Source organism: Triticum aestivum, chromosome 2B (genome assembly GCF_018294505.1).
Source record: "Triticum aestivum cultivar Chinese Spring chromosome 2B, IWGSC CS RefSeq v2.1, whole genome shotgun sequence".
NCBI classification, from domain to species: domain Eukaryota; kingdom Viridiplantae; phylum Streptophyta; class Magnoliopsida; order Poales; family Poaceae; genus Triticum; species Triticum aestivum.
The window spans coordinates 804,336,371-804,358,124 of record NC_057798.1 but is presented as its reverse complement, the minus strand read 5'-3'; the positions used below and the strand labels follow the sequence as shown (position 1 = coordinate 804,358,124).

The 21,754-nt window shown below is 48.9% G+C and overlaps 1 protein-coding gene and 1 pseudogene across 2 annotated transcripts; one reads left to right on the top strand and one right to left on the bottom strand.

The window, feature by feature from the left end:
* The first annotated feature begins 2,765 nt into the window (after positions 1–2,765).
* Positions 2,766–9,148, top strand: LOC123047571 (uncharacterized). 2 transcript variants are annotated; one of them, XM_044471157.1, is made up of 3 exons: positions 2,766–3,041; positions 3,282–3,550; positions 5,422–9,148. In XM_044471157.1, exon 3 carries the CDS (start codon positions 5,431–5,433, stop codon positions 7,885–7,887), a length of 2,457 nt encoding a protein of 818 aa, XP_044327092.1. In that variant the 5' UTR covers positions 2,766–3,041; positions 3,282–3,550; positions 5,422–5,430; the 3' UTR covers positions 7,888–9,148. The 2 variants fall into 2 exon arrangements, with proteins under 2 accessions (XP_044327092.1, XP_044327091.1); XM_044471156.1 differs by having other exon boundaries at positions 3,176–3,550.
* A 1,098-nt stretch (positions 9,149–10,246) lies between these two features.
* Positions 10,247–11,057, bottom strand: LOC123039736 (uncharacterized; annotated as a pseudogene).
* Positions 11,058–21,754: the final 10,697 nt, after the last annotated feature.

The following is a 21,754-nucleotide window of genomic DNA, read 5'->3' as shown; positions in this document are numbered from 1 at the left end:
ATCTATCCCCACGCCAAGTCCATACACTTTAATTTACTATTGATATTTTAGAACATTCATATCTTTGAAACTGAAATGTTGTTTTTGAAATGTCTTATATATTTGAATTCCTGGCAACGAGGTCTTTAGAACAAGATGAATCTTGGATACATTTCTAATTAGTCTAAATTTCAGTATTTCAATCATTTTTCAATTAATTGAACTGAGTGAAATCATTTTCTTATAAATGACTGGAATTATTAATTTTGAATGAAGTGAAATCAGTTTTTTTATATGAATGAACTTGGTTTTTTAAATGACTGGATTATTATTATTTTTATTGAAGTGAAATCAGGTTTTTTAGATGAGTGAACACAAAAAATTTTAATGAGTGAGATCAGTTTTCTGAATGCAGTAAAATCAGCTTTTTTGTAGATGAGTGACTCGAGTTTTCTTAAATGAGGGGAATTCGTTTTTTGAAATGACTGAAATCAATTTTTAATATAAGTGTTTTAGTGTCCCCATCTCTGTTGAAAGCTTTTGCTTTCCCACTTTCAGGTCACTGCTAATCAAGGTTGTCAGAATCATTATTCAGGATTGGATTGGAGCTTCGATGGTAGTGTCGTAGATAAAAAAATCTTAGCTATCAGGATTGTAGAAATGTAGATTTCATGAATTAAACTCGCAGATTCATAAAGGTTAGTTTGGATCATAAAATCATAGAATTATATGACAAAATCACGATTTTGACAACCTCGATGGAAACGTTTGCTTCCCATCCCTAAGGCGATGGTGAAGCCGCTTAATGCAATGCTGCCAAACATCCATTACATCAGAAAGTGGACCGTACGATGTGGCAGACGCCCTCTGCCCGACTCCCAAAATGTGGCGAACCGTCTCCAAAGAACCTGGCTGCAACAACCATTGCCGCTCAAAGCGCAGGCAATCACTGTGATATGTAGGAGTAGTAAACTTTTTCTAAAAAAATCATAGTGATATGACTTCGGCTTAATATGTTTGGCAAAACAAAACCGAAGATTGCCTTGGCAGTAACTGGCAGTATGCATTCAACTTCACAAACTTCGACCAAATTTATAAATAAAATTATGTATATCTACATCACAAAATATGCATCGTACAAAAAAATATATGCCATGATGAATTTGATGGCATTGATTCATATTCTAGATTTCGGTGAATAATTTCATAAAATTTAATGTCATGGTAAATATTTTTACATGAAGCGGAATATCTCGTTATATGTGAAAGAAATTTCTGTAAGTTCCAAAATATTTTTTTGGAAAAAGGAGGATATACCGCCGGCCTCTGCATCTGGATGATGCATGCAGCCATTTTATTGACTATTCACAAAGACCATACAAAGTAATACATCGGTATGCCTGAAGCCACCATCTCGGCAACACACCTGTCGCTACTCCTATTCCTTTGATGAAGGGGTGCCAAATCTCCAAGCATAATATATACCAAACAGACATCTCACCAAATCCTAACATCTAAAGCCGGATGCCCCAACCAAGCCGCAATGCCGGAACTGGGTCACACACAGTCTGGCGCACTCTCAGAGGCCGCCGCCACCATCAACCACAGACCCATCTGTAGAGCAGCTACTGACGCAAGAATCTTGCTAGGCATGCCGTCGACGCCACCATGGCGTCAGACAACGCCACCATCCTGCGCGTATCCATTCACACGTGCCCATCGCCGAAACTCCGCGGCGCCATGCCGCCGTGATTCGCCGTCGACCTTGCGATAGATGTAACACCGCTCCTCCTCTTGTCACCTCCAGCCATCACTTGCTCCAAAACGATACTAAGAATGCCATCATCGTCCGATCCGGGAGACCCCCATGAGGGAAAGCGATACTAAGAATGCCATCATCGTCCGATCCGGGAGACCCAGATGTAGGGTTTCCCCCGGAGCATCCCGAGCCTGATGACACAAACTGCAACGACGATGCCTCGACAAGGAAACGACATCAAAGACGCCGCCATCGTTCGCCATGACCGTAGTCGGCGCGATTTTCATCGGTAGTTGCGCCACCGGGCGTGCGCCGCCGGCCTCGCTGGTCCCTTTAACCATAGCAAACTCCAAAACAATACCCTGAAGAGGGACTACGACGCAAAAGCACCGCCATCGCTCGATCCCAAGGAGATCTAGAGTTTTCCCCGGAGTTGGCCGCGCTGTCAAGGACCAGACAAGGATGTAATCCCACAGATCTGTCCAGTTGCTGACGTGTCACACTCGCCATCGTGCCGACCGAGACCCAGAGACCAAGTCCACGCCTGGGGCCAGATCCGGCCGCGCCGCCGCCGATCTGGTCACGCCGCTACCAATCAGGTCACGCCGCCGCCGTCCGTGGCGACCGCGACGCCCCAGATATTGAAGTCACCTGCCATGGAGGTATGGGATCGCTGGAGCGCTGCCACCCCCGCCGTGACGTCCGGCCGCACGCCACGCTCCGGCCCGGAGGCGCCGGTCCACGCCAGCCCCTCACAAGCAGGAGGGCACCGAGTCCTCGCCGCCGCCGGCGACGGCAAGGCTTTGCCTGGCCGCGCCCTCAGGCGGTGGCGAGGGAGGAGGAGGAGAGGGGGAGTCGGGACGACGGGATCTGGGGTCCTCCCAGCCGCCGCACGGGGGCGACTCGGGAGGAGGAATAAAAATATACAGGATATGAGTTCTAAACGACAAAATGTATGCAGATCCTACAGATGCCACTCAGCGGCCATTGGCTCTGGCTAGTCCGACGATCCCCTGTCTTGCCCAAACAGAGCACCGCTTCCGCCTTTCCCCTCCACCAGCTCACCGCAGTGAACGCCTCCGTCGCCCCTTCTGCCAACGCCGTGCGCCGTCCCCCATGTGGTCTCCACCGCCCCCGCTCGCCCGCCTCCCCCCGTTATCGCGCCGGGCCCCAAATGGCGCACGGCCGGATCCTCCTTTACCGGCGAATCGGAGGGGACCAAGCTCTGGATCCAGCGTTGTCAGCCGATGGAGCTCACGGCGTCCACATCTCCACCGGCGGCCGGAGGAGACGGGTCCGCAAGGTATAAGCTGGGTGCCGCTAACTTGATTGTGATGCCATCTGCTAATTATACCCTGCTTTTTTTTTGTTATTATAGGGGAATTAATGATATACCTTCCTTGTTCCAAACTAAAAATTATGCCTTGCTTCGAGCAGGACGGACGGGTTCTTGTCTTCCCAAGGATCTGGTTCTGCAGCGGCATGCAGAAGCAAACGACTACTAGTTTATCTTCTCGCTGAGCTTTAGTACTTTGCTTGGCAGGTAATCTAGCGATTAATCAACTAATCACCGGCAAAGCAAAGAGGAAAAGCTTACAAGAGGCTAATGGGCTCGGCAAGAAGGATGATTCTTCAGCAGTCTCTGATATAATGGTCCCGGGGCTCAAGTAATCAGTTTGCTCATCAACCACAATACCCAAATCAACTGGTGCTGCATCTTTGTCTGATGGATACTTAGCGAGCTAATTAGTTAGGATCGGGAGTCCTCCTGCTCTTCTGAAATAAACCTCCGTCGTGTCTTCTGCCATTGAGGTGAATCTCTCTTACATGTTTATTTAAGATCCCACTGCATTACCTCCAAATTAGGTGCTCTACAAAACGGCAAACTGGTAGAACTATGGTAGCAGGGTATTTTCTGCATCTGCAAATAATATAGAATTGTACTCCTAGAACATAAGGGAAATGCCTCATGTCATCATGAAATTTTGTCTTGAGAAAATCAGTTACAAGTGGAGCTCTTGTCAATACAAAATGTTTGTTTGAAGCATTGTACGAGAATTACTAGCCTAGCACATCGGTCGAGCACAAATGACACACATGATTAGTTCTATTGTTCCTAAGAAATATGTACTCCCTCTGTTCCGTTTCCGCTGTCGCCATTTGTATACCCGATTTGCACTACCATAGTTCTCCCTCCGCGACAAGAAAAACGGGATGGAGGGAGTAGTACTGTAGGTGATATGACGCTCTTCAATGTGTTCCTCATTTGCACATACCTTTAATAAAGATTTGAAATGTCAATAAGAAATTTTCTAGACCATTTGTTTGGCAGGCCGAGCTAGTTTAGGTCAGGTTGAGTCTATGGTCTGTACTAGGAGTTTGTGTTTGATTAGGCTATAAGTTTCCGGCTAGGATATCTAGGACGTGGAGGTGTAGGTCCGAGTCATAATATGTGTTGCGTCTTGGCCCGCTGTGTATATATACACAGGTACGCCGGCCATGGATTTGTAACGCCGCAGAGTGGAAAAATCGTGAGTTGAGAAAATAGAAATAAAGGAAAACAACGGGCATGACAAGGGCCTTGGCTATCAGTTTTGCGTGTGTGTGTTCTTTGTCTACTTTGAGGTGATCAATCGGTGGGCGGAATTCCAACATGTCTCACTAGGTTGGTCTAGAACTCTAGATTACCATAGCATTATTACGACATTTAAGAAATACAGTATATATTTGGAAATGAATTTCATAAACTCCTTCATAACTTTTGAGCATACTCTCTAGACTCTACTAATTAAAGGATGCTCCATTGTGGGCTACATAAAGTTGTAAGCGGGCCCATAGTTTTTAGCATGTTCTGGTTATGTCCTCATGCTTGCACCACTTAGAAAGGAGTATATCTAAACAACTACACATACGAAATTTGAGATAGTACATAATACCACCTAGGTGGTTTTTTATACTTATGGATTATGCGCATACCCTCGACTGCACACTATGCTACCTATGATATGAGATACAACGCAGGGCGTAACTACACTCAGCATTATTCCTAGAAATGCATACACCTCCACTCCTTATATACCGCATAAATGTATGTCTCATGCTGGTTTTATCACTTCATATCCTTAGTAGTTATTGTAAGATTATTGTAAGATACCCAGAGGAGAACTACATGAAAAATGATTGAAATAAATGGTTTGTGTATATACTCATCTTAAGCATGGAGTAGGATATATGGAAAAAGGGGCTCCATCTTTGAATTACTATCAAGTGTAATGCATGCGATAAATAAATGTAACACTTCTATTTAGCAGTATAATTTTTTGACCCTGAAACGGTAGGAGAGGATTTAAGCAATAGTATAATTTATTCTTGAGCCTCTAGATCTTGTAGAATTCTTAAAAGTTATAAACCAGGAAGTATGTACACTAGTCATTAATTAACTGGAAGTTTTGGAACCATATTTTTTCCACTAGTTCTAAATAGATTGCCTAACGACTTTCATGGTAGCAAATCGTATATGCATGTAAATTCCATTAGCATAGGGTCAATTTACTAGTTTAATTTGACTGTCATGTTGGTTGTAATATTATCTCTGTGGTTGCGTGTGTACTTCTTTTGAAGTAAATATATGTATGTATTTCAACTAATTTGTTTGTAATATGGCGATCCTCATGTGCATTCAGTGGCCACTGATGGCTGGAGTGGTGCGCCTATGGAACGATTGGGAGGTCCAAATCCTAGTGCTTGTTAGCTTCATGCTGCAAGTGTTCCTGCTCATGTTCGCCAGGATGCGGCGGCGGAACATCTCCATCGTCCCAAGGACCCTCCTCTGGCTAGCATACCTACTGGCTGACTCCATAGCGATATACATCCTCGGCCACATGTCTTTCTATGGCAAGTCTCACGGGCACCAACAGCTCATGGCTTTCTGGGCGCCATTCTTGCTAGTGCATCTCGGTGGCCAGGACAACATCACCGCCTACTCCATGGAAGACAGCAAGCTCTGGCCGCGCCACCTGCTCTCTTTTGTCGTGCAGACAGTGGGAGTGGCTTATGTCCTCTACAAGTATGTTGCTGGCAGCTGGACCTTGGTCACAGCCTCAGCATTGATATTTGTCAGCGGTATTCTCAAGTATGGGGAGAGAGTATGGGCGCTCAAGTTGTCCAGCCTGGAGAACATGAGTAAGTTCCTTGACGGCGAGAAGTTGAGTGAGGCTAAAAGAGATCGGCATGCACTGGTTGGCGAATGGAACATATCTGTGCAGTGGGGCCGGGGGGAGAACTTGGAGCCTGAAGAGGTTCTGCAGGGAGCTCATGACCTGCTTCCCATTTGCATGGCTCAGTTTGTGGACTATAAGTTCTGGCCATCTGCATCCCAGAGTAAAGCCATAAAGCTATTCGATAACAAGGGCCAAATGTTTGAGTTGGTTGAGATGCAGCTCTCCTTGATGTATGATTTCCTATATACCAAGGCAGCGGTGGTCTTCACATGGTATGGATGCCTCATCCGTGCCATTTCAGCAGTTGCCAGCATCACCACTTTCTTCTTATTTCAAGCAAGCGTTCGCAAAAATGACTTCAACAGAGTTGATGCCATTGTCACATACATCTTGATAGCTGGGGCTGTCCTCCTAGAGATGGCAACATTGTTGAAGGCAATGGGATCAACATGGACATGTGCATTGTTGCATGCTAGAAGATGGCATCGGCTTCACAGCATAGTCATAGCTGTTCGGCGGCATGTCAGGGCTGCGGAAAGAAATAGAAGATGGTCAGGTTCCATTGGACACCCCATGTTGCTGAACTCGTCCCATCGCAGTGGAGGCTGGGTGCAGAGCTTGGGATGCAAAGATTTGTGGAAGAAGCTGCACCACTCCCTACCTATCATTTCAGATGGTACTAAGAAGTTGGTGTTGCAGGAGGTACGAAGAATGGTGGGGAAATGTGAAGGCAGAGAGGATATCATGAGGAGTTATAGTGGTCAGTGCGCACTGAATACATGGAGCGGATTCTTCAAGGATCCCACCTCACACGCGGGCATCGATTTTGATGATAAAATCCTTTCCTGGTACTTTGCGACCAAAATATTCTTCGGATGGTCTTCTTGTGTGGAAGAGCAGGGTTATGTTGAGGCAATCACAGCAGTGTCAAATTACATGATATTTCTCCTTGTTGAACATCCTTACATGCTGCCTAGCCCTGTTTGCCCCGGATTGTATGCCAGTACTGAAGTAGCATATGTGGGGCTTGATTTTTCTGATAGGGAACGCATCTGCAAAAAGTTGGGGCTGGGCAAAAGAAAAATAATGTGGAATCTGGACACAAGAACGGACGGGGAAAAGCTGCATAGAGTAAGGAGGAGGCTGGACATAATAATGGAGGATCTGATCGTAATAAGGAAGGGTCTGGACAGGGAGGAGGATGATCTGGGCAGAAGGTGGGATTTGGACAAGAGTCTGGAGCTGAAGATAATGAGGAAGGAGTTGGACAAAAGAGGGCAGGAGCTTGACGATTTAATGTTACAGGTGGGTGGTAGAAGGGAGAAGCTAGAGGAGCCGGACAGAAGGTCTGAAGTTGATGGAAGAAGGGAGGAGAATCTGGACCTGGACCCAGAGGAGTGGAACAAAATAATGGAAAAACTGGAGGAGCTAGAGACAAGAAACAAGGAGCTGCATTTCGGACCTTCACCTCCACCACCTTCCTTAGTCCGTGGAACTAAACTTGCTGTTTGGCTGCTAGAGGCGGAGGTGCGGGGCGAGGCAGAGGTGCGGCAGGTGCTACTTGGGGTGTGGGTGGAGATGCTGTGCTATGCGGCCCACCACTGCAGTAGGGATTCCCACGCCAGGCAGCTCAACAGTGGCGGCGAGTTCATTACCGTCGTCTGGCTTCTGTCCACTGCCATGTTCAATCTCCGGTACTGCAACGACACCTGGTTTAAGAGGGGCGTGCGGGAGTTCTCGAGGCAACCATTCCATCCTAAGGAGGAGGAGAAGAAGGGTTGGTTCCATACCTCCACCTTCCTTATTCCGTGGAGCGGCGCTTGCTGTTTGGCTGCTAGAGGCGGAGGCGCAGGGCGAGGCAGAGGTGCGGCAGGTGCTACTTGGGGTGTGGGTGGAGATGCTGTGCTATGCGGCCCACCACTGCAGTAGGGATTCCCACGCCAGGCAGCTCAACAGTGGCGGCGAGTTCATTACCGTCGTCTGGCTTCTGTCCACTGCCATGTTCAATCTCCGGTACTGCAACGACACCTGGTTTAAGAGGGGCGTGCGGGAGTTCTCGAGGCAACCATTCCATCCTAAGGAGGAGGAGAAGAAGGGTTGGTTCCATACCTCCACCTTCCTTATTCCGTGGAGCGGCGCTTGCTGTTTGGCTGCTAGAGGCGGAGGCGCAGGGCGAGGCAGAGGTGCGGCAGGTGCTACTTGGGGTGTGGGTGGAGATGCTGTGCTATGCGGCCCACCACTGCAATAGGGATTCCCATGCCAGGCAGCTCAACAGCGGCGGGGAATTCATTACCATCGTCTGGCTTCTGTCCACTGCCATGTTCAACCGCCGCTACTGTGACGAAGATTGGTTTAAGACAGGCGTGCGGAGGTTCTTCTGGCGACCATTCCATCTCGAGGAGGATGACATCGCCAGTTGGTTCCGGAGGAGGAGGAGGAGGAGGACATGGACAGAATGGTTGCACTTGAGGAGGACATGAGGAGGACAAATGATTCCACTATACTTTATTGGTGCGGTATCCCCACCAGCCGCCAGTGGGACAGATTGGAGTATTGTTTAGTGATTTTATACGCAAAGGAGGAGCAAATTTAGTGTACATACTCTAAAATATGTCTACATACATCCATATGTAGTCTATATTAAACTCTCTAAAAATACATATATTTAGGAACGGAGGGAGTATATCTGAGGCTACTGCAATGATAAAAATGTGAAAATTTGTTATTCCCAAATGAATGAATGAATGAATTTTTTCATATTTGTCCCTGGTTTCCTATTAGCTTATCACAGAGGTACTAGCCAATCCGAATATTCAAAATTTTACCAGTCAGTTGGTTAAAACCAAACTGAGGCCTCTCCTATTTTGCTTAAAATTTTAGTTCGACTGGTTGGGCTAGTTGCTCTGGTCATGGCAAAACTGAAGCCTGGCAGCGTCGCTAGAACCGTTGGCAAATGCAGTAATGCATGCTGACATATGAGAGATTTGTTGTTGGTCGAAAATGCACAGAGGGAAAGAAGGCCCTGAAAGATCACCTTCTGTATGCAAAGTCAACAGCTCATATAAAGGTAAAGTTTGTATTTCAGATGTCATTTGAACTTTCTTATCATTCCTTGACTAGTATAGTAAATGTTCTAGTTTACGACTCCACTTATTGTTGCCATGGTATCTGAACTTCGGTAATACACTTGTGTTCCCTCCAGGGTGAAAGTATGCGCAGCATTGCTAATTTCGTATGATATTCTGCGATTCAAAACCTTCAGAAAAAGACCTCAGGGCCACAGTTCTTCAAAGTTCCGATAGGGATTGCAGCATCAAGGAAAGTATATATGGTTCTCTCTTAGAAAAATAGACCGCATATTTTGCTTTTCTTGTCAGTGCAGAATGGTTAGGTCTGATTGCATTATGTGGCAGAATGAGCGTGCTGCTAAATGTCGGTATTCATCACATCGTAGTGAAATGAGACTTAGACAAGTGTGTTCCTTTTCCGGAGAAAAAAGACGGCGAAGTTCTGAACCTTCTCTATGAGGCCCATTGCATGAATCGTGAAAACATTTTTGAAACCATCTTGGGTGAGCATCAGGGTTTTCACTTGAAAGATTCGTCATTTTGGGTTTGGACAGGCTGGCGAATCAGAAAGAGTGTATGCATGAGTTTTACTCATCCTACTTACTCCTAACACCTAACCTCCTAACCTGATACCCTAACCTTGTGTATATAACATGTTCTGCTTCAAACCAAAACAATTGCTGTCTCGAGTCCAGATACCTGGTAAATTAGCGATGTAGATGTTCTCTAGAGAAAATAACATTGCAGATGGCCTGTGTTGTTCATTGACATGAGATTAGCTCAAAACTGATGCCTAACCTTGTGTATGATGATGATATGCAGGGGATGAAATGGGCTGCATACTCTGTCATGAATTAAGCTGAAGAACCCCTTTATGCTAAGGCACGGTCCTCCAGTTCTATAGTGACCAAGATAAATGGCACCAAATTCATGATAAATGCCTGTCTTTCTGAAGATAAATGACACCATTCATTGCTGTTCATCATGTCAGTAATCTTGGGTCGCTTGTCATGCCTGCGGAGACAGCAAAGTTGTTGCGGAAAGAAATCCGACAAGTTTCAAGCTATTCATGAATTGCGAGTATTTAACCAAAAACTACCACATTTCATGGAAACGTGTCGAAAAACTACCACTTTACAATTTTGTGCGAAAAACTACCACTTTTTCCCTAATCCATGGCAAAAAACTACCAAGTCGCAAAATCGCTCGTTTTGCCCGTGCTAAGCACAAATCTGACTGGTTGGACCCACGAACCAGGTGCCACCGTGGCCATCCTTCGCGCCAGAGTTCACGTCGAGCACATCCAGTTTCGCCGTCCTCACCTGCTCCTCCCTCCTCGTCCGCAGCCGCTCCCTCCTCTCGTCCCCCTTCCCCCTCGGCCCGTCCGGGTCGGCCGCCCCGGTGTCGAACAGGGCGCCGCCGCCGGGGGGAGGGGGGGTCTGTTGCTGTCGCTGCCGGTGCTCTGGCGCCGGTCGGCCTTCCTCGGGTTGCGGCCGTTGTAGGAGGTGCCGAGGAGGCAGAAGTCGAGGCGGCCCCAGCCGTCCTCGTCGGAGAGATCCCAGCCAAAGTGCTCGGCCATCTCCTGGAGGGGCTCGTCGCCGTCGTCGTCGTCGTAGACGTAGTCGAACTTGGAGTCGCCGCGGAGGAAGTGGTGCGCGTGCTCCCACTCGACGCGATCGACGTAGACGGGGTCGTCGAGCACCTCGCACGCCAAGCGCGCGCAGACCAGCGTGTCCCCGTAGTCGAGGTCTGCGACCACCCAGCGCAGGTAGGACGGTGGCAGCGTGCCCAGCATCTGGCCCTTGTGCTTGCCGAAGTCGATCACGCGGTCCCTCACGGGCCGCGAGGATGTGCGTGGAGCTTGCGCCCGCGGCCGCCCCAAGCGGGCGGAGGGGGGGGCTCCTGGCGGGTCTGGGCAGCGTGGCGGTGGAGCGGCGACGGTGAAGGGGGAGAGAGGCGCCGCTCGGGTTTGGGGTCTCGGGGCGGCGTCAGGGAGGAAAGGCAGGCCCTTGCGGCGGCGAGCGGGAGCATGGCGTGCTGGCGGCGGCCGGAGAGCGGGGAAGCTTCCGTGAACTCCGGCGCGAAGGATGGCCACGGTGGCACCAGGTTCGTGGGCCCAAGCGGTCAGATTTGTGCTTAGCGCGGGTGAAGCGAGCGATTTCGCGACTTGGTAGTTTTTTGCCACGGATTAGGAAAAAAGTGGTAGTTCGCACAAAATCATAAAGTGGTAGTTTTTTGACACGTTTCCATGAAATGTGGTAGTTTTTGGTTAAATACTCCATGAATTGCCTGTCGGCGCGTCGAAAACTGTTTCGACCCGGGTAGCGACTTTTGTTGTGTATGCATGTATGCTCCAGTTGAACTGGAGATTGTTGGCAAAACTCAAGTCTGTTGTCGGGAGCATCCTGGAATGTTGGCAAATGTTGGAGTAATTCATGCTCAAGTATCATCTGATCAATCGTCATCATTGCCACTGATCAAGTGATCATACATAGATGGAGTTGGTACTAGTGCAGCTGATCATACAATCTAATTAAGTTGACATGCAAGGGTCTGATTATAGTAGATTCCCTGAGCCCAGGAAGCTATCCATGTTAAATGATAGGCTTGCTAGTTAGACGTGACACATATGTCACGATGTTATGTGCGTGTAATGTGTGCGTGTGTATGTTGTAATCTTGTAACCAAGGCAGGTTGTTAGGTAGATTTGATCCTATCTCTTGGATAGTTTGGAGGATGAGTCAAGACTCCAACAACCTGCCGCGCATGTACTCCTTGTTCTATATAAACACGCACGCGTCCCTGCAACGATGCATACGCTTACCGCAAACCAGTTCCTCTTACATGGTAATCAGAGCCCCTCTCGAGCTCATCCATGGCAACATCTTCAAGTACCTTCCCATCCTCTCCATTCACTCACGTCGTCTCGGAGAAACTCACCAAGGGCAACCAGGCGCTATGGCGGGCGACGGTGTTGTCCGCCATCCGCGGTGCTCAGATGCAGAAGTACCTCGACGTCGATCTTCCGGTGCCGCCCATGCAGCTGGAGGTCACGGACTCCGATGGGAAAACCAAGAAGAAGATCTCCAACCCGGAGTTCCAGACATGGTATGCACAAGATCAGCAAGTTTTCTCATATCTTCTGACAACGCTGCCCCGTGAGATGGCAATTCAGGTCGCCACCTGCCACACCTCGGTCGAGCTGTGGAACACGGTCCAGGGGATGCTGTCCTCACAGACCCGTGCCGCGACCGTGAACGTGCGGATCGCCCTCGCAAATCTTCAGAAGGGAAACAGCTCCATCACCGACTACGTCGGCAAGATCCGAACCCTCTGTGACAAACTTGTCGCAGCAGGTAAAAGGGTGGACGAGGAGGATGTCGTTTCACACATCCTTGCCAGGCTTGACGAAGACTTCGACCCGGTGGTTTCGGCCATGTGCTCCCGTGTGGAGCCAGTCACCGTGCCAGAGCTGTACTCACAGCTTGTTAGCTTCGAGACACAGATGAACCTTCGCCACGGAGGATCGCAATCCTCGGCGAACGCGGCGACACGTGGGCGTGGACGCGGCGGTGGTGACCGCGGCCGCGGCAGACAAGGCGGCGGCAACTCTGGTGGTGACCGCGGCCGTCCCTACACCAAGCAAAACGTCCGCGGTGGAGGTGGCAGGGGCAACTACAACAACTCTGCTCCGCCCCCAAAGTGGTGTGCCAGATCTGTGGCAAGACAGGCCACCCAGCCTGGAAGTGCTGGAAGCGTTACGATGAGTCGTACCAGGGAGAAGAAGAGAAGTCCGCCAACATGGTGACCCCACAGTACGGGGTAGACTCCAACTGGTACCTGGATAGCGGCGCAACCGACCACATCACTAGTGATCTGGAGAAGCTGACGGTGCGGGATAGGTACACCGGCGGCGAACAGATCCACACTGCGAGCGGTTCAGGTATGGCTATCCAACACATTGGTTATTCAGCTATTCACACTCCCGATCGAGATCTCCGTTTAAACAAAATCCTTCATGTTCCAGAAGCTGATAAAAGCCTAATTTCAGCCAGTCGGCTTGCCACCAACAACAATACCTTCGTTGAAATTCATCCTTGATTTTTTTCTTGTCAAGGAACAGGGAACGAGGAAGGTTCTACTTCGAGGCAGGGGTAGACGAGGTCTCTATCCTGTCAAACAGGTGGGGGGGAACGCCAAGAAGCAAGTGCTAAGTGTCATCAAACTGTCTTCAGATAGGTGGCACCGGCGTTTAGGTCATCCTTCTTCAGTTATCGTTAGAAAAATTGTTAGCAACAATAACCTCCCATGTGATAGTTTGTTCAATAATGAGTTTGTATGTGATGCTTGCCAAAAAGGGAAAAGTCACCAGCTACCCTATCCAAAGTCAATAAGTGAATCAAAGTTTCCCTTAGAACTTGTTTTCTCTGATGTTTGGGGACCTGCTGTTGAAACAGTAGGGAGGAAGAAATTCTATGTAAGTTTCATAGATGATTTTAGCAAGTTCACATGGATTTATCTCATTAAACATAAGTCTGAAGTTTTTCAAAAATTTCATGACTTTCAAAACATTATTGAAAGGCAATTCAATCGCAAAATTCTTGCTCTCCAAACAGACTGGGGTGGTGAGTACGAAAAACTCAACTCCTTCACAAAAATTGGCATATCTCATCATGTTTCTTGCCCCTATGCTCATCAACAGAATGGCTCGGCAGAACGTAAACACCGGCATATAGTTGAGGTTGGCCTATCTCTTCTTGCTCAAGCTTGCATGCCCCTAAAGTTTTGGGATGAAGCTTTCATCGCTGCTACATACTTGATCAATCGTCTACCTAGTAAAGTTATCAACTTCGAAACCCCTCTTGAAAGATTGTATCATGAAAAACCCAACTATTCAGCTCTTAGAATCTTTGGTTGCGCTTGTTGGCCTAATCTTCGGCCATATAACAAACACAAGCTTCAATTTAGATCCAAGCAATGTGCTTTTCTCGGATATAGCAATCTTCATAAGGGTTTCAAATGTCTTGATATCTCTACAGGACGTGTGTATATTTTCAGGGATGTAGTCTTTGACGAAAATATATTCCCCTTCTCCACTCTTCATCCCAATGCCGAAGCCAGACTACGTTCTGAAATCCTCTTGTTGCCTCCAGAACTCTTGAATCCAACTGATCAGGGGAGTGAAAATAGTACTGATGATCATTTGTGTGATAGCCTTACTAACAATGGTGGCAGCGGTAAAAAAATTGCAGCCCCAAACTGTGATTTTATGCAGCAGCAACAGGTTCATATACAGCCAGGCGCAGGACACGAGGAGGATCTGCCTACTGACGCTGATCCCGACGGATTTGGCGCGGAAAATGATCCCGAGGAGGATCTGGTGACGCCACAGACACCGCCCCCTCCAGATTTCGCGCCGTCCCACTCAGCGAGCGACACGGCGTCTGGGCCCGATCCCTGGTCGGGTGCCGCAGTGGACTCCTCTCCCTCACGTGACAGCTGTCGCAGATCGAGTGGGGGCGGGGGGCCTGTCGCCCGAGGCAATGATAGCGGTCGGTCGGCGGACCGCGTGCTCTCGGCTGGTGGCGGGTCGCTTTCCCCAGGCCCACAGGCGAGGGATCTGAGCCAGCCCAGGCGCGCAGCAATCGAGGAGGATTCGTCTACGTCGGCTCGATCTGCTCCGGTACGAGGTAGCGGATTGGGATCTTCTGCGGCTGTTGACTCTGCGCCACAACGTGTAACAACAAGGTCACAAAAAGGTATTTTAAAGCCCTCAACATACAAGGATGGAACGGTCAGGTATGAAAAAAAATTCAAGTTTGCACATTTTGCCTCCACTGGAGAACCACAGAATTTGACCGAAGCACTAAACAATGCAAGTTGGAAAAAATGCTATGAATGTTGAGTATGATGCACTCATGAAAAACCAAACATGGCACCTAGTTCCTTATAAGCAAGGGAGGAATGTTATAGATTGTAAATGGGTATATAAAATCAAGAAAAGACCTGATGGCACAATAGATAGATACAAGGCTAGGTTAGTAGCTAAAGGCTTTAAACAACAATACGGTATTGATTATGAGGACACCTTTAGTCCAGTTGTTAAAGCTGCTACTATCGGACTTGTTTTGTCTGTTGCTATCTCCAGGGGATGGAATCTTCGCCAATTGGATGTGCAGAATGCATTCTTACACGGCGTTCTCGAAGAGGAAGTCTATATGAGACAACCACCTGGGTTTGAAAATGCTTCTAAACCTAATCATGTGTGCAAGCTGGACAAGGCATTATATGGACTCAAACAAGCCCCTAGGGCTTGGTACTCGAGGCTAAGCACTAAACTACAACAACTTGGGTTTCGAGCTTCCAAGGGAGATACTTCGCTGTTCTTCTTTAAGAAAGGAAAGGTGATAATATACATGTTAATCTATGTTGATGACATAATTGTTGCTAGTTCGTCTACAGAAGCCACCTCAGCATTGTTAAAACAGTTGAAAAATGAGTTTGCTCTTAAGGATCTAGGAGAGCTTCATTATTTCCTAGGAATTGAAGTTAAAAAGGTGCATGATGGTATAGTACTAACTCAAGAAAAATATGCCAGAGATGTAATCAAGCGGGTAGGTATGAAAGACTGCAAACCCTCCAACACACCCATGTCTACAACTGAAAAATTGTCATTGCATGAAGGAGTGTTGTTGAGTCCAGAGGAAGGAACAAAGTATCGAAGCATAGTTGGTGCACTTCAATATTTAACCTTAACAAGGCCAGATATTTCCTTCTCTGTTAACAAGGTTTGTCAGTTCTTACATGCTCCTACCACAGTACATTGGACAACTGTAAAAAGGATTTTGAGGTATCTACAAGGAAGTGTTGAAACAGGGCTGAAATTATGTAAGTCTTCTTCAACAGCAGTGAGTGCCTTTTCAGATGCAGATTGGGCTGGATGTCCTGATGATAGGAGGTCCACTGGTGGTTTTGCTATCTTTCTTGGTTCAAACCTCATATCCTGGAATGCAAAGAAACAAGCAACTGTGTCTCGGTCAAGCACAGAAGCAGAGTATAAATCTCTGGCAAATGCAACTGCTGAGGTAATGTGGATAGAAACTTTACTTAATGAATTAGGTATTGGGAGATCACATGTCTCACAGTTGTGGTGTGATAATCTTGGAGCAACATATCTTTCTGCGAATCCTGTGTTTCATGCAAGAACAAAGCATATAGAAATTGATTATCACTTTGTTCGAGAAAGAGTTGCTCAGAAGTTTTTGGAAGTAGGTTCATTCCAACAGGTGATCAAGTTGCTGATGGTTTTACAAAACCCTTGCAAGCTCGACAACTTCAAGCCTTCAAGAACAATCTAAACCTTCATATGTTGAGATTGAGGGAGGATGTTAAATGATAGGCTTGCTAGTTAGACGTGACACATATGTCACGATGTTATGTGCGTGTGTATCTTGTAATCTTGTAACCAAGGCAGGTTGTTAGGTAGATTTGATCCTATCTCTTGTATAGCTTGGAGGATGGGTCAAGACTCCAACAACCCGCCGCGCATGTACTCCTTGTTCTATATAAACACGCACGCGTCCCTGCAACGATGCATACGCTTACCGCAAACCAATTCCTCTTACAATCCAGCTAGGAATTAATCAACGTGAAGAAGGATCACCGAGGTGATCACTGATGGGTCATGAGTCAAGCCTTGTAGACGACGACGAAGCAGGGAAGAATGGCGGTGGGGTTGAACACCTCCAGCTCGTCCAGGCTCGAGTACACCCCCGCCATCCCCGCCACCGAGTCGTACTCCTCCTCTGCTTCCGCTTCCTCCTCCGCCGACGGCGACGCTCCCACCTCCTCCTCCTTGCCCGCCGTGCCCTCGTAGCGGCGCTTCACCCGGCCGGCGATGACCGCAAACGAGCATGGCCCTGCGCCGCTCACCACTACCCTCCCCCTCCTCCCCACCCACGGCATCATCGTGCGCGCGGCCGCTGGTGGCCATGGTGCGGACCCCGGGCGCCCTGAACTTGAAGCCGTCCCGGACGATGCCGCACGCGGCGCAGGAGGAGCCGGCCGCGTCGCGGAGGAAGCGGCGCAGTGGAAGTGGAGCAGCTCGTTGCCGTCGGCGGTGCAGCGGCCGGTGCCCGGGCCGCGCGCCCTGGCCTTAGACGGCGTCGCGGTAGGCCTCAGAAGCGGGCAATTAGTTGTGGTGGCTTTGGTTATATGCTTACATGACATATATGTACTCCAATTGAACTGAAGATTTTGGCAGGACCGAAGTTTCCTGGGAGCATCCTGGAATGTTGGAGTAATGGATGCATGCCCAAGTATCATCTTTCTGATCGGTTAGTCATACCACTGATCATACAAAGATGAATTGGCACTGGTGCTGCTCATCATACAAACTAATTAAGATACCATGCAACATGACTACCACTAGACTGAAAAGGCAAAGCACAGGAGTAGCTAGGAAATAATAAGCGGGAAGAAGGATCGCCGAGGTGATTAGTCAGTCATGAGTCAATCCTTGTAGACGACGACGAAGCAGGGGAGGATGGCGGTGGGGTTGAATGAACACCTCCAGCTCCGTCCCCGCCACCGAGGCGAGGCTGGTGCTCGGCGCCGGCGGCCGCCGTGTTCCGCTTTAGACCGTTGGAGAAGAGAGAGGCTACGTTTTCCGCTTTCCATTGCCGCTCTGCGCATAACCTGAGCCGGCATCTGAGAGGGCCGATCTCTGCAACTGTGTCCTCCGCCGCCGTGCCCTTCCACCAAAACGCAGCGCTTCTTTGCCCCTTCCTCGCGATGGATGGATTTAGGTTGCGCCATCCCACGCGGTTGTGGGATCGGTCCGAGGCCGGCGAGCAGGGAAGCAGGCGCCCGCCGCCGGCCACCGTGGGAGGAGGATGAGCCTGCGCGTCCCGGTCGTTCCCCACGCCGGCGAATACAGACGCGCGGAAGCCGGACGCGCGGCGGAGCGGAAACAGACGCCGGCTGCTTCAGTTGGGGGCGAGATCGATGCTACTGAAGCTCTTCTAGGCCCGCATCGCCGATTTACACCATTTTCCACCGATTTGTAAGCGTTTCCCTGCGTCTTTATTCCTTTTCCCCACTCTTATCCAGACTTTCTTTGGATGAATATCTTGAAAAGTCACCTCAGTCAGACAAACATTGGCTGATCACTCTCATCCAGACTTTCTTTGGATGAATACCAAGTACTACTGTATATGGGTACATACTGATTGTAAATTGGAATTTAGTTGTATGCTGATTGATTCTAGGGAAGGCATGTTCAATGTCTCTGTTGCGAATTTCATGAATTCACTGGCACGTCAATCTCCATCTTCTTGTGTTCTATAGTATAAGTCTTTTTAGAGATTGCTATAAGGAACTACATACAGAGCAAAATATGTCTATATACATCCGTATATAGTGTATTGAAATCTCTAAAAAGACTTATATTTAGAAATGGAGGGAGTATAAAATCTTACGGCCTATCTTGTTCTTTCAGATGGTACGTACATCACAAAGTGAGGATGCAGTTGAAGGGAAGGCCAAAGAGGCATCTGAGGTTAGCTCTAGCTCAGACCTCAGATGATGAAATAACATTGACAGAGCTTATATTCCGTGGCGCTTTGAAGGATGCCAGATTGCCAGTGCAGTAGAGCAGAAGGCGGCTCTGCCTTCTTGCTTTGCTCGCAGGAAAAGCTACAAGATGGCCCAAAGCCAAAGGAAGGAGCTGGACCTGCTCTTCTATCAGCTGCACAAATGAAGATACGAAATTACTTTGCCTTTTCTGGGTTGAAACTTACGCCTCGTTGAACACGGTATACAGTGTGAATGCGTACCTTGCCCTCAATGATGAAGTACTGGGGAGTGGAGCGAACGCGAGCGACGAGGCGGAGCTCCCGCGACTAGGGTCCCCGCCGCCGCCGCCTCCCTCTCCCCCTCCTCCTTCCCCTCCCCAGCGTTCCCGTCCGCCCGCTCGCGCCCCCCCCCCCTCCCCCGCGGGCGACGGGAGGCCCCCTACCGCTAGCTCTCCTCCGACCCCCTTCCCCGTCCATCTCCCTCCCCGCCGCCGCCGGCTGGGTCCGCCGGGCCTTGCTCGCGCGGCGCTGGCGGCGGCGAGCCGTCCCTTCCCAGCACGCTCATGGGGGGGGGGGGGGGGGGGTTCGGGGGCCTCCCGGTGGCGGCCGTGCAGCTCCGCCAGCTGCGGTGTGGCTCGGCGACGGGATTCCGGCGAGCTTCGTGGTCCTTGGTGCGGCGGCGCGGTCGTTGGCCGCGGGGCGGTGTGGCGGTGCTGGTGGCCGGCGGCGCCCGCGCGGCCTAGATCTGGGCCCTTTCGGGCTCCATCTGGGCTAGGGCGGGCCGACGACTCGGTGCGCGGCGACACTGCTCCCTGGTTGGTGGCGAAGAGGCAGTGGTCTGCGGGCGGTGGTAGTTTCGTCGGCCGGCGAGCTGCAGCGTGAGGGTCCGGCCGGGCCTCGGTGCCTGGTAGGCCCCTTGTCCGTGCGTCCGGTCGGCACCGCGGTGGCGGTGGTGGTTGTCCCCTCACGTCGGCGATGTTGTGGATGCCCTCGAGGCCACTATCTCTTCTCCCGTCCTCCAGGCCTCGTGTCGGTGACCTCAGGGAGACGGCGAAGTTGATTCGGTGACCGTGGTGGCACATGTTGGTGGGCGGCGTGATGGGCGGTGCACTATGATTCGTCTGGGGTGGTGGTGGGGGTTTGGGTTGGGAGAAATCTCTGGCGGCTCGTCCGGCCCCGACACGGCGACGCCTGTGGGTGCCGCCGGACCTTCCTGAAGGGCGTCGGGTACACCCCTCCCCCCACTGCCCCCCGCGTACCGGGGGAAACCCTAGGACTAGTCCGGGCAACAGCGGCGTCGTCGTCGCCTCCTTCTCACTGAAAAAAATAGCGCGCTATAGCGCCACTAGTAGCACGCTATAGCTTATAGAGAATTGTCTCGCTAAGTAAATTAATGTACAATGCCTCGCTAATAGCACGCTAATAGCATATTTTCAGGGGCCATGCTATTTTATGTAGCACGCTATTTTTTTCATTGCTCCTTCTTGAAGGTTTTGCTTGGTACGCGGCGCTTCGGAGTGCCGGGAACGTGCTGGTACTTCTCCGGAGGGTGCAGCAGTCGCCGGTCATCTTCGTTTCGTTGATCTGCCGTTGTTGCATTTGTTTCTCTTACTTTTTTCTCTGCTTTTCATTGGGCTTGTTTGTGCTGCGGCCCCAGCATCTATCGTTGGATGTATCGGTGGTTACTCTGTAATACAAAGCGGGAGGGGAGGGACCCTTTTCCGTAATGATGAAGTACTTTGCTTGTCGAAGGGGTTCAAGGATAAAGGAAAGCCAGCTGCATCAATTTGCCATGGCCAGCATCTATTATCTGCTGCTGAGGTTCTTCAGATACCCATGCTTGTGCTTTGAACAAAACGAAACATGGCTGTCTCGTCCAGATATCTGATAAATTATCATTGTGAAAAAAATATTTGTCAATCAGTGTCTCCGAAACCAAATGCTTCTACCACAACAGAATAAATGATGCCATAACTGTAAAAACGTTGCTTCTAACGAAGGGAGAATGCTTCTGAGGCACAAGAAAAAAATATGTTACCATTCAAAAAATGCATCTCATAAAAGCCGAAGCTGGGTCCGTAGGGTATAAGCTGGGTCCTGCGAACTTGATTGTGATGCCATCTACGAATTATACCCTGCTTCTTCTGTTTTAGGGGAACATATACCTTTCTTTGAAAACTAAAAATTATGCCTTGCTTGGAGCAGAATGGGTCTTGTCTTTCCAAGATTCTGGAGCAGCAAAAGCAAAATAAGAAATCATACAAAGCGTGACTTCCAGTACTTCGGGCCACCATTCAATCTGGTGCCATTCCATTTTGCCTGATTAGTTTATCTTCTTGGGAGTCCTGCCGCTGTTCTGCAATAAAACCTCCCTCGTGTATTCTGCCATTGAGGTGAGTCTCTCTTACATGTTTAAGATCTACATTAGCTGCAAATTACGTGCTCTACAGAACAGCAAACTGTGTTCCCTTTGTCTTGGATTAAAAACTACGCTGGAATATAGTAGTAGAGTATTTTGTGCATCTGCCTATAATGTAGAATTTAAAACATAAGGGAAATGTTTCATATCTTCCTGAAATTTCGTCTTTTTATTATAAGTGGGGCCCTTATCCATAGGAAATATTTGGTTGACGCATTGCAGGAGAATTACTAGCTTAGCACATCAGTCGAGCACAAGTGACTCAGATGATTAGTTCTGTTGCTCCTAAGAAATATGTATTACTCCCTCCGATCCATAATAAATGTCGTGGTTTTATTTCAAATTTGAACTAAAACTAAGATGCTTATTATGGATCCGAGGGAGTAGCTGATATGACGCTCTCTCATGTGTCACGTCATTTGCACTTACCTTAAACAAAGATTTAAATATCAATAACAAATTGTCCAGGTCATTTGTTTGGCAGGTCGAGATTGAAATAGTGCATATCTATAGTATTAAATGGGAGTTGGTCGGCCCCTCCCCTAGTTTTTTTCCTCCCCACTCTCCCTCCTCCTTTTTGTGGACTGTTGATTTTCTTGGTAATCTCAATCAATGTTGCACAAAATATAAAACCAATGTAAATAGAGTAATTAATAAGAATAATCTAAACTAAATCAGTACTTCCCCAAAACCACATCCTGCATTAACTCAATCAAATCAAATCATACCAAAAT

Bases quoted from the DNA above. Each gene is read 5' to 3' on its own strand.
- LOC123047571 (XM_044471157.1), top strand. From the start codon at position 5,431: ATGGCTGGAGTGGTGCGCCTATGGAACGATTGGGAGGTCCAAATCCTA.